Source organism: Anser cygnoides, chromosome 33, assembly GCF_040182565.1.
Source record: "Anser cygnoides isolate HZ-2024a breed goose chromosome 33, Taihu_goose_T2T_genome, whole genome shotgun sequence".
Lineage (NCBI taxonomy): Eukaryota > Metazoa > Chordata > Aves > Anseriformes > Anatidae > Anser > Anser cygnoides.
The window spans coordinates 1018127-1044046 of record NC_089905.1 but is presented as its reverse complement, the minus strand read 5'-3'; the positions used below and the strand labels follow the sequence as shown (position 1 = coordinate 1044046).

Below are 25920 nucleotides of genomic sequence, written 5' to 3'. Positions count from 1 at the left end.
AGGGACCCCTCAGCACCCCCAGCCCTACGGCGCGGGTTCAACGCTGCGTTTTTATTGCCCGGGAGCTGAAAAACAAAGCCATAAACAGGAACCTCCCCGGGGCGGGGGGGTCACGGCCCTTCCCCAGCGCGTGAAGTTCTCGTGGGTGGCCCCCCCCGGCCTGTGGGGGTTCTGCCGGGTCCCCTCGTAACGCCAAAAATTCCTGTCCCCCCCCCCCAGCCCCCGTTTTTCTTGCTGCCGGTGCAGGAGCTGAGTTGGGCAGGGCTCAGCCCAGCACCACCAACTGCCCCCACTGGGGGGGGGGGGCTGGTTTTAGGGTTGCAAAAACCCCCGGGGTTGGGTTTTTTTTGGGGGGGGTGCAAATCACATCCCCGAGACTCCCCCCCCACACCCCCCCGGGGGCTACAGGGTGGCTGCAGATAAATGGGGGGGGTGAATGGGGCCGTGGGGATGGGCCCCCCCCCCCCCCCCCCAAAAAAAAAACCCACTTTGCAGCCTCCTGCTCCTGCACCCTACGTTGGGGGGGGGGCAGCTCGGTGCCATTTGTCCCCCCCCCAAAGGTGGTGGCATAGGCCTGGGAGGGGGGGGCAGGGGGACAAGGGACAGCCAAACCCACGCACGGATCCTGGCACCCTGTGGGGTGGGGGCTGCTGGGGCTCCGAGGGCCCCCCCCTGGCACCGAGACCCCCCACCATGGGCGCAGCAGCACCCACCCCGCGCGCCCGGTGGGTGCCACGTGCCCCCCCCCCCGCACACGGCCGGGGAGCTCGGGGGCACCCGCGTGCGAGCGATCCCGGGGTGCTGGGGCAGAAAGCTCCCAGCCCAGCCCTGCACCTTGGGGGGGGGGGGGGGTGCGCGCGTGGGGCCCCCACCCTGCCGCTCCCAGCACCCAAGGGTGCCCGGCCTCCGCTGCGGGGCACCCATAGGGGTCAAAGAGTCATGGGGGGGGGGGGGGGGGAAACGTGGCTGCGGGGCAGGTCCCGGCCCCCGCCAAGCCATCACGCCACTCCACAACAGCAGGTGAAGGCGCCGGCAACCCTACCATAACAACAGGCTGCTCACGAGCGGCGCTCACGAGACCCTACAATAACAATCCGCCCGGGTAGGGCGATCCCAGGGCGCTGGTTGGCAAACAACCCTACAATAAATAAATAACCAGCCCCGCGGGCCCAGCAGCTCCGCGCCGGCTGGGGGGGCGGCGGGAGGGGTTGGGGGGTCCCTTGGTTGGGGTTGGAGGTGTTTGGGGGGGGACCCCAAGGTGGGGGGTCCCTGGAGGCGTTTGGGGGGGGACCCCAAGGTGGGGGGGGGGGACACACACCCCGGCAGCCCCTCGCCGTGCTGGGGACGGGGGGGGGGACGCGGCCGTCCCCGTTGCGCTGGGCCGGTTGGGACCGATCCTGCCAGCCCCGTTCTGACCCCGTGCGTAAGCAGGCTCGGGAACGGGACGTGCCGTGCCTGGAGCGGGGCGAGATGAGCCGGGGGGGGGCTGCACGGGCCGGGACCCCCCCGCACAGGTGGCTGCAGGGGGGTCCTTACCCACGACCCCCTCCCCGTCCCCATTCTTTTCCCTCCCGCTCGCCCTTCGCCAGTACAAACCAGTGCTGGAACTGGTGCCGCCCCGCTCCGGCCCCGCTCGTTTTGTCGCAGCCGGTGCCAGGCACAGCTTGGGGGAGGTGGGGGGGGTCCCCCTGCAGGGACGGGGTCAGCTCGGGACCCCCCCCTTTTTCAAACCCCCCCCCCCCCATCCCAAAAAGTTGGAGGCCACAGGACGAGACAAGAAAAACCCCAACTTTAATCCACCCAAATCGGTAAAAAAAAGCTCCAAACGTTAAAAACCTGCCGTGAAATGGGGGGGGGGGGGGGGGGGGGGTAAGGCCCAGAAAGGGGCCCTTTTCCCCCAAAACGGCACAGGGCGAGCCCGGGGGGGGGCCCACGGCCGCCCCCAGCCCCGATCCTTCCCCCCCCCAACGCTAAAACCAAACGGAGCCCATTAAAACCTGCCCCCGCGCCCCCCCCCCCCGCAGGGGTTCGGGCCCCAAGGGACCCCCGAGCTGGGGGGGCAGCGGGGTCACCCCCCCCCCCCCCCCCCCAAAATTACCATCCCCGGGGGGGGGGCACCCGGTGCTGAGGCCGCGGCGCCCGTCCCTGGAGCACAAGTGCCACCTGCCGGCCGCCCTGACTGGGAGCACTGGGGTCCCCAGTACGGGGGTGTGCTGGGAGGCACTGGGACACCCCCCCCCGTGGGGGTGGGCTGGTGGGGGGGGGGCCGCCGGGCCCCCCCGATGTCCCGGGGCGGGGGGGGGGCTCAATAAACGGCCTCGTCCATGTTGTCGTCGCTGTCGCCGCCGAAGTCCTCCCCGTTGTCGAAGTAGGACATGATGTAGTCGGTCTCCTGGGGACGGGGAGAAGCCGTGGGGAGACCCCCCCCCCAAAAAAAAACAACACCCCACAACCGGGAGGTGACGACCCCCCCCCCCCACCTCACCTCCTCGTGCTCCTCCTCGTCGTACTCCTCTTCCTCCTCTTCCTTGCCTTCCTCCTCCTCCTCCTTCTCCTCTTCCTCCTCCGACGTCACCTCCTCCTCCTTCTTCTCCAGGCTCTGGGGCGCCGTTCACCCGTGAACCCCCCCCAAAAAAAACCTGCTGCCCCCCCCCCGCCCCCCCCCAGCATTAATTATAAGGGGGGGGGCACATCCGAGCCTTCGGCCTCGTTACCTCCAGCTTCTTAATGGCCTCCTCCTTGTCGAGCGCCACCCGCTGCTTGCTCTTGGGGACGAGGACGGTGGTCCCTGGGGGGGGGGGGACGGGGGGGGGGGAGCGTCACCCACCCTGGGGGGGGGACACACACACGAGGGGGGGGCCGGGGCAGCGCGGGGTACTCACGGCCTTTCCGCAGCTTCCGCACCCGGATCTTCAGCTCCCGCGGCAGCCGCCTCCAGTCTGCGGGGAGGGGGGAGCAGGGGCTGGATCAGCCCCCCCGTAAGCCCTCCCCCCAAAAAGTGTCCCCCCCCCCCAAAAAAAAGTCCCACCCCCCAAAAAAAACCCACGCACCTGGGTTCCAATCGATGGCGCCGTCAACGGGGCTGGAGACCTGGTACTTGTCCGAGTAGCGCTCGATGTCTGCGGGGCGGGGGGGGGACGTCAGCGGGGTCGCGCTTTGGGGTGAGGGGGGGTCCCCAAATCCCCCCCCCCCCCCAGCCCCGTACCCCTGCGGGGCGCCCCGGGTTTGATGAAGTAGGGCAGGTTCTTCATGGCGCCGCGCAGCTCCTGCTTGAGGGCCAGCATGTACTCCAGCTCCTCGCCCCCCGGCAGCGGCACCGGGCGGTACTCCACGGGCTGCGGGGACACGGGGCGGGATGGGGCGGGATGGCACCCCAACTGGCACCCCACTGGCACCCTGACTGGAACCCTGACTGGCACCCAATTGTCACCCCAACTGGCACCCCAACTGGCAGCCAACTGGCACCCCAATTGTCACCCCAACTGGCACCCCGCCTGGCATCCCACTGGCACCCCGACTGGCACCCCGCCTGGCACCCCAACTGGCACCCTGACTGGCACCCAATTGTCACCCCGCCTGGCACCCCGCCTGGCACCCCGCCTGGCACCCCACTGGCACCCTGACTGGCACCCAATTGTCACCCCGCCTGGCACCCCGCCTGGCACCCAACTGGCACCCCGACTGGCACCCCGACTGGCACCCCAATTGTCACCCCGACTGGCACCCCGCATGGCACCCCGACTGGCACCCCAAGTGGCACCCAATTGTCACCCCAACTGGCAGCCAACTGGCACCCCAATTGTCACCCCAATTGTCACCCCGACTGGCACCCCAATTGTCACCCCAACTGTCACCCCGACTGGCACCCCGCCTGGCATCCCACTGGCACCCCGACTGGCACCCCGCCTGGCACCCCAACTGGCACCCTGACTGGCACCCAATTGTCACCCCGCCTGGCACCCCACTGGCACCCAATTGTCACCCCGACTGGCACCCAACTGGCACCCCAATTGTCACCCCAATTGTCACCCCGACTGGCACCCCAATTGTCACCCCAACTGTCACCCCAACTGTCACCCCGACTGGCACCCAACTGGCACCCCAACTGGCACCCAACTGGCACCCAACTGCCATCCCAATTGTCACTCTGTCACCCCAATTGTCACCCCAACTGGCACCCCAACTGGCACCCAATTGTCACCCCAACTAGCACCCCAACTGGCACCCAACTGGCACCCCAATTGTCACGCTGTCACCCCAATTGTCACCCCAACTGGCACCCCAACTGGCACCCCAATTGTCACCCCGACTGGCACCCAACTGGCACCCAACTGGCACCCCAATTGTCACGCTGTCACCCCAACTGTCACCTCAACTGGCACCCCAACTGTCACTCCAATTGTCACCCCAACTGGCACCCCAACTGGCACCCCACCTGCCATCCTGCCACCCCAAATGCCACCCCAATCATCACCCTGCCTGTCCTCCTGTCACCCCAACTGTCACCCTGACTGCCACCCCAATTGCCACCCCGGCTGCCATCCTGTCACCCTGCTTGTCACCCTGACTGCCACCCTGGCACCCCAACTGCCACCCTGTCCCCCCAGCTGTCACCCCGACTCCCACCACCCCAAACGTCACCCTGCCTGCCACCCGAGTTGTCACCCTGACTGCCACCTCGACTGTCACCCCGGTAGGCGTGCCAGCTGCCATCCTGTCACCCCGACTGCCATCCTGTCACCCCAGTTGTCACCCCAATTGCCACCCCGACTGTCACCCTGTCCCCCCCAGTTGTCACCCTGACTGCCATCCTATCACCCACTTGTCGCCCCGACTGTCACCCGAGTTGTCACCCTGACTGTCACCCTGTCCCCCCACTTGTCACCCCAACTGCCACCCCACTTGTCACCCCAACTGACATCCTGTCACCCCACTTGTCACCCCGACTGCCACCCCCCCAGCCGCCACCCAACCGTCCCCCGGGGGGCTGCGTGCGATGACCCCAGCAGGCCCCAGCCCTGCGCCCCGCTGTCGGGGGGACCCCCCCCAGCCCCCCAAACTCACCGGGAAGAGGGGGGAGGGCTGCAGGGTGGGGGGGGGCAGCGCGTCCCCCTTGCCGATGCCCACGGCCTCCACGTTGAAGGTCAGCTGCCCGCGGCCCCGGCCCCGGCCTCGGCCCGCCATGGCGGGGGGGGGGGGCACGGAGCCGGGGGGGCTGCGGGGGGCACAGAGCAGGGGAGGGGGTAAAGGGGGGGAGGGGGACCCTTAAGGGATGGGGGAGTGGGATGGGGCACCCCTGAAAAGGGAGACGGGGGGGGAAGCCCTAAAAAGGGATATGGGGAGGGCACCCCTATAGGGATTTGGGGGGTAATGTGGCAGGGCGCCCCTAAAGGGATATGGGGGAACCCCTAAAGGGATATGGGGGGGAATGCGATGGGGCACCCCTAAAAAGGGAGATGGGGGGGTAATGGGACGGCGTACCCCTAAAGGGATATGGGGGGGGGGGTAATGGGATGGGGCACCCCTAAAGGGATATGTGGGGGGCAGCCCTAAAGGGATGTGGGGGGGAATGGGGCAGGGCGCCCCTAAAGGGATACGGGGGGGGAATGGGATGGGCACCCCTAAAAAGGGAGATGGGGGGGGTAATGGGGCAGGGCGCCCCTAAAGGGATACGGGGGGGGCCCTAAAGCACACGGGGGGGGCCCTAAACAGGGACACGGGGGGGCGGGAACGGGACGGGGCCCCCCTAAGGGACACGGCAGGGCTGGGGGGGGGACGGGGCCCACCTCAGCACCCCGGGGCCGCTCCCCCCGCCCCCCCCGGCCCCCCCGGTGCCGGTCCCGGTGCCCCCCCGCTCCCAGCTCGGCCCCGTACCTCCAACGCGCATGCGCCGCCCCGCCACGTGCGGCCGGGGGGGGGAGGCTGCGGAAGGGCGAGGGCCGCGCTGATTGGTGGGAGACGGGGCCAATCAGAAGGCGGAGTGGGGAGAGGGGCGGGGAAAGGGGCGGGGCTGGGGCGATGAATGGGGCGGGGAGGGGATGAATGGGGAGGGGATGGGGTGAATGGGACGGGATGGGGTGAATGGGGTGGGGATGGGGACGGGGTGAATGGGGTGGGACGGGGTGGGATGGGGATGGGGATGGGGATGGGGATGGGGATGGGGATGGGATGGGATGGGATGGGATGGGATGGGGTGGGGATAGGAGATGGGATTAGGATGGGGATGGGGATGAGGTGGGAATGGCGACAGGGATTGAATAGGATGGGATGGGATGGGATGGGATGGGATGGGATGGGATGGGATGGGATGGGATGGGATGGGATGGAGGTGGGATGGGATGGGATGGGATGGGATGGGATGGGATGGGATGGAGGTGGGATGGAGGTGGGATTGGGATGGGGATGGGATGGGAATGGGGATGGGGATGGGGATGGGGATGGGGATGGGGATGGGATAGGATGGGATGGGAATGGGCTGGGCTGGGCTGGGCTGGGATGGGATGAGGACAGGATGGGGATGAGGACAGGATGGGGTTGGGATGGGATGGGATTGGGATTGGGATGAGGGTGGGATGGGGATGGGATGGGATGGGATTGGGTTGGGAATGGGGTGGGATGGGGATGAAGGACAACTCAACAGTGGCTGGGTGCAGGGATAAAAATCAGGCTGAAGAAAGTGAGGGGAAGAGGACTGGGCAGAAGGGGGCTCCCTGTCCCAGCACCTCAGCCCCGTGGTGCCCACCCACCTGCCCCACGGCCCCAGCCCCGCTGCCCTGGGGCGCCTCAGCCTCGCAGCGTTGCGGGATCCAGCCGTGCTGACCCGCAGCCCCTGTGGCCATCGATCGCCCCATGGCCCCAGCCCTGCTTTCCCACACCCCCCTCCTCCGCCTCCCTGCTGTCCCAGGGCCTCCTGCCCCACGGCCCCCAGCCCCGCTGCACTGTGACCCCCAGCCCCACTGCCCCATACCCCCCCCCCCCGCTGCGCTCTGCCCCCTAACCCCACTGCCCCACGGCCCCCCAGCCCCGCCGCCTCGCGCCCCCCAGCCCCGCTGCGCCGGGCCCCATCGCCCTTCCCGTCGCACCCCCGCGCAGCGCAGGCTGCTCGGCGCAGCGGCTTCGGCGCTGGCTCCACCGCCGCCGGGTGATTCATCCCCATCCAGCCCTCCCCGCGCCAGGAGCTGCCAAAAATAGTGATGCGGGGAGGGGGGGGGGGATAAACCCTCCAAATAACCTCCCCTGCCTCCTTCCCCCTCGCGAAGCCTGCGGCCGGCCGGGATGGCGGCCACCGGGAGATGGCCCCGGCACCTCCATCGCCCCGACACCGGGGACCCCGGGGACCCCGACGCGGCGCTGGGGGATGCCACGCTCCGGTTACCACGGTAACAGAGAAAGGCAGGGATGGAGGGATGGGGGGGGGTCCCTCTCTGATGGGGGGGGCTGGGAAGGGATCGCCCCCCCCGGCCCCCCCCAGCAGGGACGGGACATGCAGCCCTAAGCACCAGGCCTGGGCACGGCTGCAGCCGGCATCTCACTGGGGGGCCGCTGGCAGCCAGGCTTGAAAATGGGGGGGGCGCGGGGGGGGGGGCCTGGTGGTTTCTTCCCCATTTTCCTGGCTGGCCGGAGAGCTGAGGCTGAGCCGCAGTAACCATGGGAACCGTGCAGGCAGGGGATGCGGGAGGGGATTGGGGAACGGGCAGGGGATGGGGGGGATTGGGGGTACGGGGAGGGGATGGGATGGGGGGTGTCAGGGGTATGGGCAGGGGATTGGGGGATTGGGGGTACGGGGAGGGGATGTGGGGGTGTCAGGGGTACGGGCAGGGATGCGGGGGGGGCACGGGGGGATACGGGGCGCAAGAAGGGGGTGCAGGAAGGGGGACAGGGGATTTGGGGGGTATGGGAGAGGAGACAGCAGGGCTGCAGGTGGCTGCAGGTGGGGGCCCGGAGGGGTAGAGGGGAAGGGAAGGAGGGTGGAGGAAGGGGGCCCTGGGGATTTGGGGCCGCAGGCACCGCGCAGGGAGGCGGGCACAGCCCGAAGGCAGTGGCAGAGAGGCCCCGGGGCCGCAGGGCACCAGGGGCTGCGCGGTGACAGCTGGTCACGTCCCCGGGAACTGTCCCCTCCGCGGACCCCATCAGTGCCCCCCCCCCAAGCCTGAGCAGCCCCCCGGCCCCGGGGGGAGCACAGGAGGGGGGCAGCGACCATGGCAGCTGGGGAAACTGAGGCAGGGAGCTGGGACTGCCGGCGGGGAGGGATCGGAGGGGTTTCAACGCGCAGCGCTAAGCGCGCGCCGCTCCTGCCCCCCCCCCAGGGCCACGCGACGTCCCCGTGCCGCGTCCCCCTGACGCCCCGGGAACGCCACACCCACGCGCCGGCCCCGCTCCGTGTCCCGCTGCGGTGAGCGCGCGATGCTCCAGGACCACCCCGTCCCCGCTCCGTCCCCTCGCCGTTCCCCGCTGCCGTAGGCACGCGATGCTCCGGGCTCCTCGGCACTGCCGCGCGCCGTCCCGGTGGCCCTGAGCGTGCGATGCCCAGCCCCGTGCGCCGCCCGCCCGGGGCCGCGGCGCCTCCTGGCCTGGCCATGCTGCCCGCGGACGGCTCGGCGCTGCTGCGGGCCGTGGCCCAGGGCAAGTTTCGCCTCACCCGGCTGCTGCTGGAAGGGGGAGCCTACATCAACGAGGGCAACGCCGCGGGGCAGACGCCGCTGATGGCCGCGTGCCGGGCTCGCTACGCCGACCCGCTGGAGCAGCCCCGCATGGTGCGCTACCTCCTGGAGAACGGCGCCGACCCCAACATCCCCGACAAGACGGGCAAGACAGCGCTGATGCACGCCTGCGCCGAGCGCGCCGGGGCCGCCGTGGCCGCCGTGCTGCTGGCCCATGGCGCCGACCCCAGCGCCCGCGACTACGCCGGCGCCTCCGCTCTGGTTTACGCCATCAACCGGGGCGACCGGGAGACGCTGCAGGCGCTGCTGGACGCCTGCAAGGCGCAGGGCAAGGAGGTGATCATCATCACCACCGACACGTCGCCCTCGGGCACCAAGACCACGCGGCAGTACCTGAACTCGCCCCCCTCACCGGGGCTGGAGGAGAAGCGCTCGCCGGCGCTCTGCATGTCGCCCTCCGACATCGAGGTGCGCACGGCGGCCTCGCCGGCGGGCAGCGAAAAAGAGGAGGAGCGGGACGTCTTCCGCTTCCCACCACCGCCGCCGCCGGCCGCCACCACCGTGCCGGAGCCATCCCGCGCCCGGGGACGGCCGCTGAAGCGCCTCAACTCGGAGCCCTGGGGGCTGGTGGCCCCGGGGGTCGAGGCGTCGCGGGCCCCCCCGGAGCGTTTGGCCCCGGGGCTGGAGGAGCTGAGCCTTGGCACGCGCCCCCGGCGCCACAGCATCGAGGGCAGGGAGGCCGCGGGGCTGGCGGGGGCGGCCTGGGCCGAGCGGGTGCCTCCGGCTTGCCCCCAGCCGCTGGCACGGCGCAACACGGCCCCCGAGGCGGCGCGGGTCAAAGCGGGGCGCCGCGAGCCCCCCGACCCCGAGGGCTGCCCCTGGCCCCCCTCGCCACCCCCCTCGCCGGGGCGCGGGCGGCGATGCGCGGCCTCGGCCATGCCGCTGCCGACCCCCGAGTCCCCCCCCGGTGCCCGCCGCCGTGCTCCCGGCTTGCTGGAGCGCCGCGGCTCCGGCACGCTCCTGCTGGAGCCCCTGGCCTCGGGGCGCGCCGGCTTCCTGCCCCCCCTGCACGCCGGCCCGCACCCCCCCGGCCCTCGCGGGCTCCCGGTTCCCGGCTCGCCTAAGGGCCGCCGCAAGCTGCTGCGACGCCACTCGATGCAGACGGAGGAGATGCGGCTGCTGGCCAACTTCCAGAGCGCCCTGAGCCTGGAGCCGGGCACCTAAGGGCCCCCCACGGCCTCCCCAGAGCGATGCCCGCAGCGTCCCTTCCCCTACCCACGTGCGCTGGCCCGGAGGGGGTCCCGGTCCCGGACCTGGCTGCCACGGGGACACCCCGTGAAGGGACCGCGCTCGTGGGCTGCCGTCCTCTCACCGTGGTGGCCATGAATCCGCCAGGGCAGCGGGGGCTGCGAGAGCGGAGAGCCCGACGGCACAGGCACCGGCGTGGGGCTCCCCGGGCAGGCTGGTGGCAACGTTCACTCTGAACCCTACTGATGACTGCAGGGGGCCACGAAACAACTCTTCCATTGCTGCCGCTGGCAGAAACTTTGCACGTTTTTTCAGGAGCTGGCGTCCCCCGGCTCCCTCGCATCTTCATCCCGCTCCTTCCTCCCCCCCTCCCCCCAAGCACCGCTTCTCCCCGCGGATCTCAGCGGCAGCAGCTGACAACCAGACCGCGCTCCGCACAAACCCATCTCCTGCTCCGCGTCGGCTGAGGCCCTGCCCCCCCCCTTTTAGGGCCAGCGTTTTGGGGTGTCCCCGCTGGTCACACGCTGCTCGGGGCCGGGCGTGCTGAGCAATAACAGCCGCGGGACGCCCGTGTCCCAGGACAGCCCCTTCCCTGGGGGGGGGGTCTCTCCCCTGGTTTTGGCCACAGGGACACCCACGCCCCCTGCGTGCTGGGCGGGGGTGTTCCCGGGGGGGAGCGGGGACGGGGATGGGGACACGCTGCCAGCATCCCCACGAATAAAGGCCCGGCACGGCTCATCCTGGCTGCGTGGTTTTGGGGGGTCTGGGGGGATGGGGTTGGTTGGGGATCGCCCTGAGCCCCCCCAGGGGCACTCCGGGGCTGTGGGGCACAACCGGGCCCTGCCCAGAGGTGCCCCAGCTCCTGCCCTCCCAAGGGGGCTGCGGGGTGGGGTGGGGGGCAGCGGGGCAGCACGAGGGGCGCCCGGGTGCCTGGGTGGCGGTGGGGCTGGGAGCCAGCGCGTCCGGGCACCGGGGTGCGCGGGGGCTGCACCTCTGGGTGCCAGCACCTCTGGGTGTCACCACATCTGGGTGTCACCACCTCTGGGTGCCAGCACATCTGGGTGCCAGGGTGCGTGAGGGCTGCACACCCGCGCCTTGGCACACCTGGGCACCAGGGTGTCCAGGGACCGCACATTTGTGTCACCACGTCGGGACACGGGGGGGGGGGGGTGCATGGGAACTGCACACCTGGGTGCCCACACACCCGGGCATCGTCACGTCTGGGCGCCGTGGGGGGCGCAGGGACCACCCAGCTGGGTGCCCATGCACCAGGGCGCACAATTCCTGCACAGCTGGGTGCCCGCACCTCTGGGCACGGGCTGTATAAGGACCGGCACGTTTCGGTGCCAGCCCCCCTGGGTGCCACCACCTCCAGCGAGGGGCCCCCGAAGGGCTGCACCAGCACGGGGGGAGGCTGGGGGACGGCGGGGGGGGGTCCTGCCCCTACAAACACGGTGTGGCTGTGCCGGGGGGGCTGCGTCCCCCCCACAGGCCCCCACGGTGTCCCCACGGGGACGCGGCAGCCCCACGGGTGGGCTCGGCTCAGCTCCAGCTGTGACGGTGCCGGGGGCAGGCGGAGGTCAGCCAGGACCCCCGGCGGGGACCCCAGCCCCAGGGGGCTGGGGGGGGGAGGATTCAGCCCCCGCAGGGCTGTGTCGGAGCCCGCGGCCTCCCGGTGAGGCTGAGGCTGAGGCTGAGGCCGGCCCTGCCCGCAGCGGGAGGCTGGGCTGAGCCGGGCGCTGGCGGCACCGGCTGCGGCAGCACTGCAGAGCGGTACCGCAGCGGGGCTGGGCTGGGGACGCTGCCGGGGGACACTGCTGGGGCCGGGGACACTGCTGGGGCTGGGGACAGCACCCTGGGGCGCTGCTGGGGCTGTGGGGACACTGCTGGGGCTGTGGGGACACTGCTGGGGCTCTGGGGACACTGCTGGGGCTGAAGGGACACTGCTGGGGCTGTGGGGACACTGCTGGGGCTGGGGACATCACCATGGGGCACTGCTGGGGCTGTGGGGACACTGCTGGGGCTCTGGGGACACTGATGGGGCTGGGGACATCACCATGGGGCACTGCTGGAGCTCTGGGCACCCTGCTGGGGCTGGGGACACTGCTGGGGCTGTGGGGGCACTGCTGGGGCTGGCGACAGCACCATGGGGCACCGATGGAGCTCTGGGGACACTGCTGGGGGTAGAGAAGGCGCCGGGGTGGGTGACGCCACCGTGGGGACACTGCTGGGGACCCAGGGGCAGCCCCCAGGGACAGACGGACACGAGGGGGAGCAGCACGGGGGGGCTGCGCTCTGGGGACGTGGGACACGGGTGGCAGCAGCGCCTCCAGGAACACCCCAGGGGCTTTTTTTTGATTCCCTCCTTGGCACGGGAACCAGCCCGTGGGGGGGGGGGGGGAACTCCCCACGTCCCCCCTCGGTTCTTCCTCATCCTCCGCAGAGCCCCGGGGACAGGAGCCGGGACGGTGCCCACGCGTTGGCTCGGCCCCTCCGTGGGACACAAGGAGGGGGAGCGGGGCTGGCCACGGCCCCCCTCCCGCTGCCAGGACCCCCCTGCTCTGCCCCGGGGTGACCTGGGGGCTCCCCCACCCCCTGCAGGGCCACCGCGGCGGCTGAGGAGGAGGAAGGAGGACGAAGGACACCCGCAGACCGTCCCAGGGGGTGCTGAGAGGAGGCGATGCCAGCGGGATGGGCGCCCAGCCTCATCCTGCTGCACCCTGAGGGCTCCTCGGGGTGAGCTGCTGCACCCCTGGGTGCCCCCAGAGCCCGTCGGTGCCCAGGGCGGGGGGACGAGGCCGCTGTCCCCAGGTCACGGCTCCTTTATGCACCGGCACCCGAAGCACGAGGCCCCCTGGGCGGGCGCAGTCGCTCGGGGCCCCCGGGGGGCTGAGACCTGACGCGGCTCGAGGCAGCGGAGCAGGAGCCCCGCCGGGAGCACCGGGCCGAGCCCCGAAGATGCTCAGCACCACCGCGTCCTCCCACGGCACCACCACAGCCCGGGGGGGCCAGCCTCAGCGCGGCGGCCCCCGAATCCCGGCCCGGTACCGAACGGCATGAACGGCACCGGCGCGGCGGGGAACCGGAGCTGCGGGGGCGGCGGCGAGGAGCCCCCCCCGCTGCCCACCTTCTCCACCGCCGCCAAGGTGCGCGTGGCGCTGACCTGCGTCCTCTTCCTCTCCTCGGCTTGCTGCAACGGGGCCGTGCTCTGGGCGGCCGCCCGGGCTCCCCGCCGGCGCCCGCCCCGCGTCCGCCTGCTGATGGCGAACCTGGCGGCGGCCGACCTGCTGGTGACGGTGGTGGTGATGCCGCTGGACGCCGCCTGGAACGCGACGGTGCAGTGGTACGGCGGGGACGCGGCGTGCCGGGCGCTCATGTTCCTCAAGCTGGCCGCCATGTACGCCTCGGCCTTCGTCACCGTGGTCATCGCACTGGACCGCCACGCCGCCATCGTCACCCCGCTGGCCGTGGGCCGCGCCGAGAGGAGGAACAAGGCGATGCTGAGCGCCGCCTGGGCGCTCAGCGCCCTGCTGGCCCTGCCCCAGGTGGGCGAGCCCTGGGGTTGCGGGGCAGGACGAGGCCGCCGAGGTGCCGGGCGTGCCGGGCACGAGGATGATGATGGTGACGGGGGAAGGCCGCTGACGGCCCCGTGTCCCCCCGCAGGCGTTCGTCTTCCACACGGTGAGCCGGTCGCGGCCCCGGCGCTTCGTGCAGTGCGCCACGGTGGGCAGCTTCGCGGCGCACTGGCAGGAGACGCTCTACAACATGTTCACCTTCGCCTGCCTCTTCCTGCTGCCGCTGCTCGTCATGGTGCTCTGCTACGGCCGCATCCTCGCCGCCATCTCGGGCAGGATGAAGGAGGCCGGCGGTGAGCGAGGGGGCTGGGGCCGGGCTCCGCCACCGCCTTTTTCTTCTCTTTTTTTTTTTCCTTCTTCTCCGTTTTCCCCTCGGCACTGCCCCTTCCTTTCTCCTCCTCCCTTGCCTCGCCCGTCTTTCCGTTCCCGTGCACTTCAGCGACCCCAAATCCCCCATCCCCACTCAGGTCCCCAGCCCTGCCCAACGCTTCACTCCATCTCCCCGCTCCGGCCCCCTCTCCCCAGCTCATTAACCGTTAATTAACCCCGCGTATCGCCCCCCCCCCCCCCCCCCCCCTTTCGCTCCTTTTCCACCCCGCAGCCTCCTCCCAGGAGTTCCAGCTCCGGCGGTCCTACAACAACATCCCGCGGGCCCGGATGCGCACGCTGCGGATGTCCATCGCCATCGTGCTGACCTTCATCGTCTGCTGGACGCCCTACTACCTGCTGGGCCTCTGGTACTGGTTCTCCCCCGAGATGCTGACCCGCCAGAAGGTGCCGCCGGCCCTCAGCCACATCCTCTTCCTCTTCGGCCTCTTCAACACGTGCCTGGACCCGCTGGTCTACGGGCTCTTCACGGTGCACTTCCGCAGGGAGATGTGGCGCGCCTGCCGCTGCAGCCGCCGACGCCAGGAGCAGGACACGGCGGCGGCGGCGCTCACCGGCTCCTTCCGCGCCTCCACCGCGCCCGGGAGGGCTGGCAGTAGTCTCGGGGGGCCTGGCAGTAGCCTGGGGGTGGCCAGCGGTAGCCTGGAGGGGGCCGGCAGCAGTCTTGGGGGTGCCGAGAGGCGCGAGCTGGGGGTGCTGGGCCGGAGGTGCGAGCTGTGCCGCCGGCGGACGGCGGAGAGCTTCATGTGAGGGGCGCCACAAGCGCCACCGCTCGCGATAACCTCGGGGACTTTTCTCACCGTGAGCCCTCCTCGGGCCGCGGGGTGGCTCCGGGGGCACCTTTCCCCCGTGGCGTGGCGCGGGGGAGAGCGCAGGCGCCCACCCGGGCTCGCTTCACGCCGCGCCCGCTTTGTTTTGCCCCGCGGCCCCGCGCCGGAGGCCCGCGGCAGTTGGGGTTGGAGCGGCGGCAGCGAGCGGTCCCGCGGGCGTGAGGAGCAGCAAGCGACCGACGGGTGCTGGGAGGAGAGGAAAAAGCCCTGGGGCAGAAATTCCTTTCAGGATGCTGCAGGGGCTCCTCTGGGGGGGAAAAAAGCAACACCCGATGCACCCCGCGGCTAAAAGCACGGGGAGGATTAAACGGAAACGGAGCCGAGGCACGCAGGGGCCCTGCTGGGCTGGGGACCGGCACGCAGCGAAATAAAGCTCGCTTTGCCCAAAACGCTTTAAAAAAAAACCCAGCTTGCTCTGCCGACCGGGCACGGCGACGCCGTGGCGATGTCATCGGCCGATTTCAGGCAACAGCATCAGCAAGGAGGCGCGGAAAGGCAACGTCTCGGCTACAGTTTCTGAGAACGTTTAATTAAGAACAAATAACGAGAGGGCAAGCTTACACAAAAGAGGAGTCATTTAAAAGGCGGTGAGCGACCAGGGGTTCGCCCGCTAACAAAGCCACCAGGGTCACCAACCCCCTCGGGAGGTTTAAGGAAAAACGTGTGGGAAATAGAAAAAACTTCTCTCCAAAAGAAGAGCAGCCCGAACGCCAGGTGCACGGTCGGGCTTCCCAAAATGAAACAACCGAGAAATATTTAAAACAAAAAAACAAACAAACAAACAAAACCAAAACGTTGTGGTTTGGTAAGAAACTGAGCTCAGGGGGTTATGTCCAGCACAAAAACGCGCGTGGAAGAAACCCCGGGGAGCTTCAGGTGCCGCTTCCTTGGGGCACCAGGAGACCCCGCGGGCAGCAGGCAGGAATTTGCCGCGGCCGCTCCTCAAACGCCCGGTCCCAAAATCACCCTCCCACCCCCTCCCCGGCCTCCCAGTTCCCTCCCAGTTCGGGCTCGTAACACGCGGGGCGGCGACTGGGATCCATCACCGGCGCCTCCTGTCCGGGCTCCTGCTCCGTCGGCGGCCGCCCCTGGAAGAAAGGCGAGGGCTCAGGGCACCTCTCGGCCCCCGGGGAGGGTGTTTTGGCCCCCGGGGGGATTGTTTTGCCCCCCGGGGGGCAGCATCTGCCCCTCTCGGCCCCGGGGGATTTGTTTTGCCCCCCGGTTGGGCAGCGTCTCCCCCCGTGCAGCCCCGGAGCTGGTTCCCTTCTCCCCAACACCCGGGGGTTTTCGCCCACCTCCCGCGCAGCCCGTGGGGCTCCCCCCCCGGCAGCGCAAACGAACCCAATTAACTCCTCCTGACCCCGTCACACTTTGGGGAAAGAAAACGCCGGTTCCGTCCCGCCACGGAGCCCCCTTACCTCCTTTTTCCTTTCGGGGGCCCCCTGACGAAGCACCAGTCCACGCTGATGGGCTGCCCCATCAGCTCCTGCCCGTTCAGCCCCTCCATGGCCGCCTGCGCCTCCTTGTAGGTCTCGTACTCCACCAGGGTGTACCCCTGCGGGCGGCAGGGGGAGCGGCGTGAGCCCAAATTTGGGGGGGCGAAATCCCCCCCCCCCTCGAGCCCCGCGGGGGACGGGAAGCGCGCGGAGGCGTCGGCGCGCGCGGCCCGCCTACCTTCAGGTACCCCGTCCGCCTGTCGAGGTTGAGGTGGATGTTTTTTATCTCCCCGTACTCGGCGAACTTGTCGTGGATGTCTTCTTCCGTCGCCTCCTCGTGGACGCCCGTGACGAAGAGGATCCAGCCCTCCACCGCTGCGGCGGGGCGGGGAAGGGGGGGGGAAGAGTTACCGGGGGGGCGGGGGGGGGCGAGTTCCACTGAAGGACCCCCCAAAAATCCATCTGGAAAGCCCCGGGGGTGCCGCGGTGGAACCGGGACACACCGAACGGGGACGGGAATGGGATCTGGAGCCCCGCAGAGCGACGCTGGGGGCGTGAGCTGAATCCCAGCGGGGTGGGGAACGGCTCTGAAGACCCCCCCCCGAGCCCCCCCGCCCCGGTACTCACACCTCTGCGGGCCCGGCTCGTCACCGTCCTGCTCCACGCTGTCGTAGTCCTCGCGCACGCGGGCCCGCGAGCCCTCCTCTGGGGAAGGGGGGAGAGAGAAAAATTGGGGAGCGCTGCCGGCACTGAACTCGCCGAAAGCCTTTAAACCGCCCCAAAAAGGAGGCGGGGCGGGGGTGGGGGGGGACGACACCGGGCCGCTCACGGTGCTCACCTGAGCCGAAGCCGCGTCCCTTGCGCTTCTTGGCCTTCTCCTTCAGCTTGTGGATGCTCTCTGCGGGACGGGGGCAGCGGGTGAGGGACGGGGGCTGTCACCGGGGGACGGGGGGGGGCGGGGGGCCGCGGCCAAGCCCCGAGGGACCAGGACCGGGATCGGGATCAGGACCAAGGCCAGGATCAGGATCAGGACCAAGGCCAGGATCAGGATCGGAATCAGGATCAGGATTGGGACCGGGATCAGGACCGGGACCGGGATCAGGATCAGGATCGGGACCGGGACCAGGACTGGGACCGGGATCAGGATCAGGATCGGGAGCGGGATCAGGATCGGGACCGGGACCGGGACCGGGATCGGGATCGGGACCGGGACCAGGATCAGGACCGGGACCGGGACGAGAATCAGGATCGGGACCGGGACCAGGATCAGGACCGGGACCAGGATCAGGACCGGGACCGGGACCGGGACCAGGATCAGGACCGGGACCGGGACCGGGACCGGGACCAGGATCGGGACCGGGACCGGGACCAGGATCGGGACCGGGATCAGAATCGGGATCAGGACCAGGACCGGGACCGGGACCGGGACCGGGACCGGGACCGGGAGCAGCGGCCGAGCCCCTCGGGACCGGGACCGAGACACCGGGCCCCGAACAGGCCCCGAACGGGCCCCGCCGCGACAGGCCCGTACCGGTTACGCCCCCCAGACCCGGGACCCCCGCTCCCGGCCGGTCCCGAGCGGAGGCAGCACCGAGCCGGGCCCGGCCCCGAGCCGCCCTCACCGTCGCCATCCTCGTCCATGGCGAAGTCCTCGCCGCCCGCCTCATGTAGATCCAGCACGTCCGCCATCTTGCCGCCCTCAGCCCCGCCGCCGCCGCTGCCGCCGCCGCGGTGCACGCCGGGAAGAGCGCCGGAAACGGGGCCCCGGAGCGCCGCGGACGCAGGGCGCCGCCATCTTGGGGAGGGCGCGGCCATCTTGGGGAGGGCGCGCGGCTGGGCGCCATCTTAGGGAGGTCAGCGCGGCTCGTCGCGCCCCAGCCGCCATGTTGGGAAGGGCGGGGGCGTCTGTCCCCCCAAAACGGGGGCCGTTATCCCTAAACCTGGGGGTGGCAGCGGCTGGCAGCCGGCCCCACGGCCGGCACAGACCCCTCAGCGTGGCACAAAGCCCTCCCATGCCCCCAAAATGCCAACGTTGCCCCTACCTGCGCCAGCCACCTGAGGGGCCTGGGGTCACGACGTGGCTGCCGGCCCTTCTGCCCCTCATGGCGCTGGCGTCACCTCGCTCCCCACACCGCCACCTCCCCACCCCGTCACCTCCCCAAATTGTCACCGCCACGTCCCCAGCCTCCCCCCTTCCCAACCCGCCTCGCCTCACCCCGCTGCAGCCCCCCCGGGGCTGCCCCCCGCCATCACCCCCGCCAGGAGGCCGCCGTCGGCTCCTCACGGCCCGGCCGGGCAGCCGAGCTACTTTTGGGTTGGTTTCCCGGGGAAACGGGGCTCGCACGAGCACGAAGTGGCCACGTCCGCACCGCTGGCCCTCGGCCCACCCGCGGCGGCGACGAAGGCCCCGGGCGCAGGAGGCCAGGCCCTGCACAAAAGACAGAAAAAAGGGAAAAAAAGACCAAGATGGGGGGCAGGAGGAGCCCGGCCGCTGCGGGCCGGGCCTGGCAGGACACGAAGGGGGCCCTGGAGGGGGAGAAGGAGGTAAAAAGGACAAAAACAACAACAAAAATCCCATCCGAGGGCCAGGCCTGGCTGCAGCCCCAGGGCAGCGGAGCGGAAAGCGCTTTCCCAGGCAGAAGAAACGCTGGAATTAAACGAGGACGAATGCGGCTTTAGTGAGGAACAGCCCAGAAAAGCCGTGCGCTTTCGGGGCCGTTACCAAACCGCGCTGCTCCTGGGGGAAGGGTTCAGAGAGATCGGGGAACGTTCTGCCCATCCTGCCCCGCGTAAACACAGAAAGCACCACGGCTACCCCAAAATCTATTGGTTTATTGTAGAAAATTATACGTACAAAAGGCAACGGTGTATTGAGCGCTAGGGCGTACAGAGAGGGGCGGGGACGGCCGGCAGAAGGTGATTTATCGGTGATTTATCATGTCGGCGTTAATTACAGAGCCCGAGCAAGGAGAATCGCCCCGCCTGGGTGCCAGCGACGTGGGTGCTGGGGCTCAGATCGACATCCCCGAGGCTGAGGCGGCCGTGCCCGATCCGAGGCAGATTGTGCAGCTGCGTCCTCGCCCAGAGAGGCTGCGGTGACCGCGGCAAACCCCAAAGCCCTCCAAGAACTCCCTGCGAAGCTCTTAGGGGCCTCGGAGAGCCGCAGCCGCTGCTTGCCGTGGCCCCACGAGGCGCGAAAGCCAGGAGGGCGGCGCGGGACGGCGTTATCACCTTCCAAGGGGCTGAGGAGACCAAAAACCACCCAGCAGCGCTGCCAAACCCATGTCACAGAGCATCAGCTTTTCCTTTTTCCTTCCCCCCGTACCTCCCCTGCTGCCAGGACGCCCCGCTTGCCAGAGGCGAGCTTTGACGCTGGAAGCGGCGCAACCCTCCCGGATTTGGTTGGGAGCCGCCGCTGGCAGCGGTAAGGCAGCTGCAGGAGCTCGTGTACAATTCCACAAGACACAGGAGCGGCGCGGAGATGTGGTTTGGTAAAAGCATTAAAATCCCTACGTGCAGAACCCCCCCCAGCACTGAGAGCGGCGCACACAGCGCAGGGGGGGGGCGGGGGGTCCCGTGGAAGTGCCAAGAGGTCAGGCTCCACGCGGAGCCAGGGCTTAAATCCAAATGCAACGTCTGGATGTTACCAGCCTGTAAAAAAAACCCAAAAAACCACACCACGAAACCTCCACGCCGTTAACAGTCACGTTTATAAACGCGTTAAACATTAGTAGTGTTGTGTAAAGAGGCTGCGTATAAAAAATATATATAAAAAAAACAAAAACCAAAACAGGATAGGCTCGTTAGGACAAGGATACAAAACTAGAAGACCTACAGATACCGCAGTTTGCTTCGTCTCCATCTCAGAACAAGACTACTGCTCGGAGATCCACGGGCCTCCGTGTTCAGCCGCAGTCCCAAAGGCTCTGCCTCCACCCAGCGCGTGGTCGTGGGGGAAAAGAAGCGGCGAAAGCTCGAAGCCAAACGCCGCGCTGAGGCGGGAGGCCGTCCCCCGGCGATAAGCCCACCGGGGCGCCGCTGGCTCTTCTGGGCTGCTTCTTTGAGGAGGAGGCGGCGCAAGGCCCACCCTCGACAAGCGCCTGCTTCCTGGGCTGGGAGCGGGAGCGCTTCAGCGGCAGGACGGGCGGTTTTGATCTAAGCGCCGCGTGGATTTAGCGCCGACGCGTATACGAAAAGGAATTTTAAAAAAAAAATAGTGCACGCAGGGGCCTCCTCTCAGCAAGGCTTGGTTGTTTTCCCTCTCGCCGCTGGCTGGCTCCGAAGCTCCGGCGGGGCTTTGGGAGCCTGCCTCGGAAAGGCCGAGCCTGCCGGGAAGCTGCTCGGGAGAGGACAGCGCGTCCTGCCCCCGTTCCTCGCAAGGTTTTCCCCAATTCTCCTCTCCTCCGCACGGCTCCACCGCCGCGCTGCCAGCCAACCCGACCGTCACGGCGCCGCCGCGCCTCCGTAAGGACCCAGGGCCCAGCGGGAGGCTCCGGCGGGTCCAATTCTGCACCGACTGCCGGCCTCCCACCCCGGCCGGAGCAAAACCTCGCTTCTAAATCCCTCCTGGGTGCGCTTGGGGGGCACTCCCCACGCGGCGTTACAGGGAGCGCCCCTTGCTGCGCGCAGCAGGAGGGAGTTTTTGACAAAAACCCCGTTAACGCAGAGGCAAGAGGCGGAAGCAGGCGCGCACGGCCCGCAGCAGCTCCGAGGAACAGAAGCTCTGTGGAGGCAGCGCCGCGTCCCCGCAGTACCGACAAAAAGTGTTAGTGTTAGTGCTGGGAGGCTGCTTCCTTAAAAACAAAAAAACAATAAAAAAAAAGGGACAGGAGGAGCTCCTCAGCTCCGGAGCAGGTCTAGAAGCCAAGCGCTAAAAGGCAGAGGGATCCGTACGGGGGCGTTTTCGCTTGGTTTTTCTGCGAAATGTGCAAACGGGAAGAGGCCTTACGTGCTCCGAGCGACCCGCGACGACGGAACCCCGGTCCGGGCGGGGGCGTCAGCGGGGTCGGGGGGCCGAGGAGCACCCCGCGTACGGGAGCCTAGCAGCTGGAGGGGTGCGCGCCCCCCAGCTGGCCGGCCGCCAGCATCAGGATGTCTTTCTTCTCCTTGTGGAAACGCAGCTCCTTGCCGGCCAGGCGCGCCTCGTCCAGCTCCCTCTCGGTCGAAGCCAGCTCTCTGGAAAGGGCCCCCGGGCTGCCCTGCTCCCGGTTCACCCAGTCCGTGGCCATCTGGTTGCGGATGTCGTCGTCCAGGGCGCGGTGGGAGTAGTGGGCCAGCACCTCCTGGCGGGGAAGGGACGCGCGCGGGGCGGGGAGCTCAGGGAGGACGCAAAAGGCACCCGTGGGGCCGCGCGGCAGCGCCCGGCTCCCTTGCGCCAGCTCCGAGCCCGGCGCAGCTGGGGGAAGGGTGCCGGAGCGCGGCTCCGCACGCCCGCGCTCACCTGCCGCGAGCACTGCCTCTCCCGCATGGCCTTGAGGCTGCCGTTCCAGTGCAGCAGCTGGAAAACCGTCATCAGCTCCTGCGAGGGCGAGAGGAGCCGGTGAGGAGGGGACTCGCCCGATTTATCAAGCTAGCGTGGAGCAGGAAGACAAAAAGCCACGGGAACGGGGAGAGCGAAGGCAACGCCCGTGTCCCGCGAGCCAGGATGCGAGGGCAGAGCCCGGACAGGAATCCCTGTCCCAAAAGAGGGTAACGGAGGGGACAGGCCCTGCCCCGGGGACCTCGGCACCCTTCAGGCAGGGCTCCGTCACCCCGCAGCCTCGGGGCTTAGCCCTGAGCGGGCGGCAAGCCAGCGAAGTTTGCCCGCAGCGAAAACCCCAAACACGCGGCGCCGCAGACTTCAGGCGCCGGCTTTGAGAGGCGGCCAAGCCCGGAGCGGAGCCGTGGTCGAATCTGCCCCCTTTTAAACAGGCAGCTCCTCCGCAGCTCCGATTGGCGTGCTCGCAGCCAGCCACCCCGTAAAAGAACCGCCCCGAGCTACTTCCCAAGCCCTTCTTGAAATCGAAAGGCTTCAGGAATCCCAAATCATCGTCCCAACCGCGTCTCCACGTGCGGGGGCAGACGCTGCCCTGGCTGACAAGAGCTCGAAGGCCACCCGGCTCCACGACACGGCACCGGGCCCTGCAGACACCGAAACCCAGGCACAGGGAAGCCCAACCCCAAACGTTTACTGGCGTGCCGGCACCCAAAATCCCCGAGCTGTGTTCCGGGAGGAAGGCCCCCTTTCGGTTTTGAAGGTGAAGCCCTCCAGGCGCAGCTGGAAGACGAAGCCGGGCGCCCCCGCGAGGCGTGCGGCTGGGTTGGGGAGGGTACCTGGAACTCCAGCATGGATTTCCCCTTGTTGGACTCCAGCATGAAGCGGAAGGCGCCGATCCCGGTGTTGGGGTTGTCAGCCTCCTCCCGATTGCCCTGCGAGAGACGTTTCAGGCGGGGGCCGCCCCTCGGCTGCTCCCTGACCCCCCCTCTGCCACGTCCCCCCCCCCTCGCCTCGGCAGCCCCGAGCCAGGTAAAAGCACTCGGAAGAGCACGAGGCCGTGCGGAGGGGGCAGCGGGATCGGGGCTAAAGCTTTTAAAACCCAGAAGGCGCCGCTGAAACCCGAGGACTTCCAGCTGCAAAAGGGAAATGTGAGGTTCTCCCCCCCACACCCCACGCCCCCCCACCCCCGCCGACCGCGGCAGCCTCACGTTGAAGGACGCCAGCGCCTCCGAGACGCTCTTCTCGATGAACTCGTCCGTGATGCGCCGCGAGGGGTGCTCGTTGAACACCGAGTTCATCAGCGCGATCTTCGCGGCGCTCCTCCGGGCTTCGGCCTTGGTCGGACAGAACTGGGGGGGGGGGGGGGACAGAAAAGCGTTGTCAGAACGGGATGGCCCCCGGGGACCTTCCTGTTGCGGAACCCGAGGGAATTTTCTTTCCTTTCGGAGGCGTTCTTCGAAGCAAGCCCGCACCGAAACGCGGGCAGGAGCCCCTGCGGTCGCCGGCCCCTCGCCTTTCGGGCGAGGCGTTTGGGTTGGACGCTTTCCCCTTCCCAGAAAGGGGCCAAGGCCGCCCATCAGGCACCGCGATTCTGTTTCCCGGATTATTTTGGCAGCTTCAGAAGAGATTCAGGGGCGAACCCGGAGCCGTCGCAAGGAATTATCGCCCTACCAACTCATCCGAGCCGCATCCGATAAACGCGTCCCACTGCCCAACCCCGCGAAGGATGACCAAGGACCAAAACCTACCAATTTTTTTTGGTTATTTGTTCCCCCCCCCCCCCCCATACACCACGTCGTACGCCTTGCTGCTGCAGAGCCCCGAGCCCGTCCCGCGCAGGGAACCCCGCAAATCGCCGTTTCCAGCCAAACCTTCCCCAAAACGAAGCCGGGGGGGGTTTTACGGGCGCCACTGGGCCCCCTCACCGGCGGGTGTGAAGCTAACGAGGGGTGCACACCCCCCGTCGGCCTCATAACTGGAGCCAGCGGAACGTTTTTAGCCCACCCCAGAAGGACCGAAGGGTGCTAAATCCGTGGAGGAACGACCCCGAGGCCGCCCGGGTGGGGCTGGGGGAGGGAAACGGGCAGCAGGGGGGGGGCTGGAAGGCGGCGGCCGTACCTGGAAGCTGCCGAAGCAGCTGCCCCCCGGCAGCGTGACGTAGCAGACGTAGGGGGGGCTGCTGGAAGGCACCATCTCGTAGACCACCAGCGCCCCGTTCCTCAGGTCGGCTCCCCGCGACTGCTTCATCTGCCAGAACTCCTGCAGGGCCTCCACGACGTTCACTGCGGGGACACGAACGGGGTCGGGGTCAGGGGGGGGGGGAAACGAGAGCCTGGGGTCGGGGTCAAAAAATGAGGCCAGAAATGGGGCGGCAAAAACGTCGGCACATGCCAGTTCGACTCGAGCTCCCTCCTGCCCCGAGGATTTGACGGGTGGCTGCAGGAAAAACCCTCCTTCACGCCCCCCTCCGAGCCTTTTCCACCTCGGCGATCACTGCGGGTTACTTTTGAGCTCAGTTCCGGGGTGTTTTGTGTTTTTTTTTTTTTGATTAAGCACTCCAGACAGGCGATTTTCCGCTGAAGACCGACAGAAAGCCGTGGGAACAATACCGGGGGGACGAGCGGAATCCCCACGCAGACTGATCCCCGTCCCGCACGAAATCCCCCGCTGGGGATTCGGAGACAAAACCCGATTCAGCAGCAGCTTCGGAGCCCGCAGCGACGGGCGCGCGCCGCCAGGCAGCGGCGGAGGCCAGCGACGAACGTTAATTACCCCCCAAAAAAACCCAGAGGAATTACAGCTCAGCGAGCCTGGAAAGGGGGGGGGGGGGGCGTGAAGAGAGCACCGGGAGGTCCGAGCCCAAGCTGACCCCAAACGGGCGGTTTTCAACCCATTTATTCGGCCCCTTCCTCCCGTTAACTCCGGGTCTTGGCCCCGCAACCACACGAGAGCGATGCCGGGGGCAGAGGCTGGTTGTCCCCCCCGCCACCCCCCCAACAAACCTCACCGAGCTGCCAAAATCCCCCCCCGAGGGGCACAAAATCCGCGGGCACAAAGCGCTTGCTGATGTGGCCCAAAAAGCCCCCAGACCCCCAGAAATGGGGGGGGGGGGGGGGAAGGGGGGCAGACATGGGGGGGGGGGGGCAAGGACCCCAGGGCAGGGGGCAGAACATGGGTGGGGGGAAAAAATGGAGGGGGGGGGTTCTCAGGGACCCCCCCCCCTTGGGGGTTGAACATGGGGGCTGCAAACCAAGGACTCCTTGGGGGGGTAAAACATGGGGGGGGTCTCAGGGATCCTGTGGGGGGTGGAATATGAGGTGTGGGGGGGTCCGAAAGACCCCTCGGGGGGGGGGGGAACACAGGGGGTGTTCTCAAGGACCACCGGGGGGGGCAAAAAGCAACGGGTGGGGGGCAAAAAATGGGGTGGGGGCTTCCCAAAGACCCTGGGATGGTAAAACGGGGGGGGGGGGGGTCTCAAAGACCCCCGGGGGGGCAAAAAACGGGGAGTAGGGGGCAAAAAACAGGAGCTGGGGTTCCCAAAGACCCTCAGGAGGGGCAGAACGAGGGGGGGGGGGCTTCTTAAGGACCCCCGTGGAGGGGGCAAAAAACGGGGGGGGGCTTCTCAAATACCCCGGGGGGGGCAGAAGAAGGAGGGGGGGGGCAGAAGAAGGAGGGGGGGGGCAGGAAGGAGGGGGGGGGCAGAAGAAGGAGGGGGGGGGAGCTTCCCACCGACCCCCCCCGTCCCCCCCCCCCCCGCTCACCGCGGCCGTATCCCTGCGTGTGCTTGGCGAAGCTCCTCACCACCGCCTCCACCGCCTCCCTCAGCACGGCGGGCGGCCCGGAGCCGGCCGGGGGGGGCTGGGACAGCGCGGCGGGGCCCTGCAGCCCCAAGGCCGAGGGCAACGGCGGGGGAGGAGGCGGCGGAGGCCCCGCCGAGGCCCCGGCGAGGCCAGCCCGCAGGGAGCGCAGCGTCCCCACCCCCGGCTGCAGCCGCTGCGCCCGCACCGACTCCATGGCGGCCGCCGCCGCCTCCTTCTACCTCACGGGGCCCCGCCGAGCCGCCGCCGTCACTCAGCGCCGCGCCGGCCAATGGGAGCGCGGATCGCTTCATGGAGGGGGCGGGATGAAGAAGGCGGCGGCCAATGGGGGAGCGAGTGGGAGGGGGGGTGAAGGACGGAGGGGGTGGGTGGGGCAAAGAGGGGGTGGACCAATCAGAAGGGCGCTGGAGGGGTTCGCCAATCACAAGTGAGGGGAGAGGGGTGGGGACGGCCCAATCGCAGCGCAGGGCGGGCGGTGAGCGATAGGGAG

The 25920-nt window shown here is 68.9% G+C and overlaps 5 protein-coding genes across 8 annotated transcripts; 2 read left to right on the top strand and 3 right to left on the bottom strand.

Moving 5' to 3' along the window:
• Positions 1-1767: 1767 nt before the first annotated feature.
• Positions 1768-5995, bottom strand: POLR3GL (RNA polymerase III subunit GL). 3 transcript variants are annotated; one of them, XM_066986118.1, is made up of 8 exons: positions 5875-5995; positions 5065-5215; positions 3206-3335; positions 3051-3119; positions 2883-2939; positions 2715-2788; positions 2486-2599; positions 2172-2392 (listed from the first exon to the last, which is right to left on the bottom strand). In XM_066986118.1, the coding sequence occupies exons 2-8, from the start codon at positions 5182-5184 to the stop codon at positions 2306-2308; spliced, it is 651 nt and encodes a 216-aa protein (XP_066842219.1). In that variant the 5' UTR covers positions 5185-5215; positions 5875-5995; the 3' UTR covers positions 2172-2305. The 3 variants fall into 3 exon arrangements, with proteins under 3 accessions (XP_066842217.1, XP_066842218.1, XP_066842219.1); XM_066986116.1 differs by lacking the exon at positions 2715-2788 and having other exon boundaries at positions 1768-2392; XM_066986117.1 differs by lacking the exons at positions 2715-2788; positions 5875-5995 and adding an exon at positions 5787-5845 and having other exon boundaries at positions 1768-2392.
• A 518-nt stretch (positions 5996-6513) lies between these two features.
• On the top strand, positions 6514-10733 carry ANKRD34A (ankyrin repeat domain 34A). Its single transcript, XM_066986194.1, has 2 exons — positions 6514-7379; positions 8307-10733. Exon 2 carries the CDS (start codon positions 8523-8525, stop codon positions 9882-9884), a length of 1362 nt encoding a protein of 453 aa, XP_066842295.1. The 5' UTR covers positions 6514-7379; positions 8307-8522; the 3' UTR covers positions 9885-10733.
• A 720-nt stretch (positions 10734-11453) lies between these two features.
• LOC125184688 (gonadotropin-releasing hormone II receptor-like) lies at positions 11454-15487 on the top strand. Of its 2 annotated transcripts, XM_066985984.1 has the most exons (4): positions 11454-11681; positions 12510-13453; positions 13572-13776; positions 14085-15487. In XM_066985984.1, the coding sequence occupies exons 2-4, from the start codon at positions 12965-12967 to the stop codon at positions 14618-14620; spliced, it is 1230 nt and encodes a 409-aa protein (XP_066842085.1). In that variant the 5' UTR covers positions 11454-11681; positions 12510-12964; the 3' UTR covers positions 14621-15487. The 2 variants fall into 2 exon arrangements, with proteins under 2 accessions (XP_066842085.1, XP_047935046.1); XM_048079089.2 differs by lacking the exon at positions 11454-11681 and having other exon boundaries at positions 11973-13453.
• RBM8A (RNA binding motif protein 8A) lies at positions 15209-17915 on the bottom strand. Its single transcript, XM_066985986.1, has 6 exons — positions 17759-17915; positions 16975-17034; positions 16764-16841; positions 16375-16511; positions 16119-16255; positions 15209-15788 (listed from the first exon to the last, which is right to left on the bottom strand). Exons 1-6 carry the CDS (start codon positions 17823-17825, stop codon positions 15743-15745), a joined length of 525 nt encoding a protein of 174 aa, XP_066842087.1. The 5' UTR covers positions 17826-17915; the 3' UTR covers positions 15209-15742.
• A 1033-nt stretch (positions 17916-18948) lies between these two features.
• Positions 18949-25666, bottom strand: LIX1L (limb and CNS expressed 1 like). Its single transcript, XM_066985985.1, has 6 exons — positions 25374-25666; positions 23731-23894; positions 22821-22961; positions 22449-22544; positions 21577-21654; positions 18949-21418 (listed from the first exon to the last, which is right to left on the bottom strand). Exons 1-6 carry the CDS (start codon positions 25624-25626, stop codon positions 21176-21178), a joined length of 975 nt encoding a protein of 324 aa, XP_066842086.1. The 5' UTR covers positions 25627-25666; the 3' UTR covers positions 18949-21175.
• Between the last annotated feature and the right edge of the window lie 254 nt (positions 25667-25920).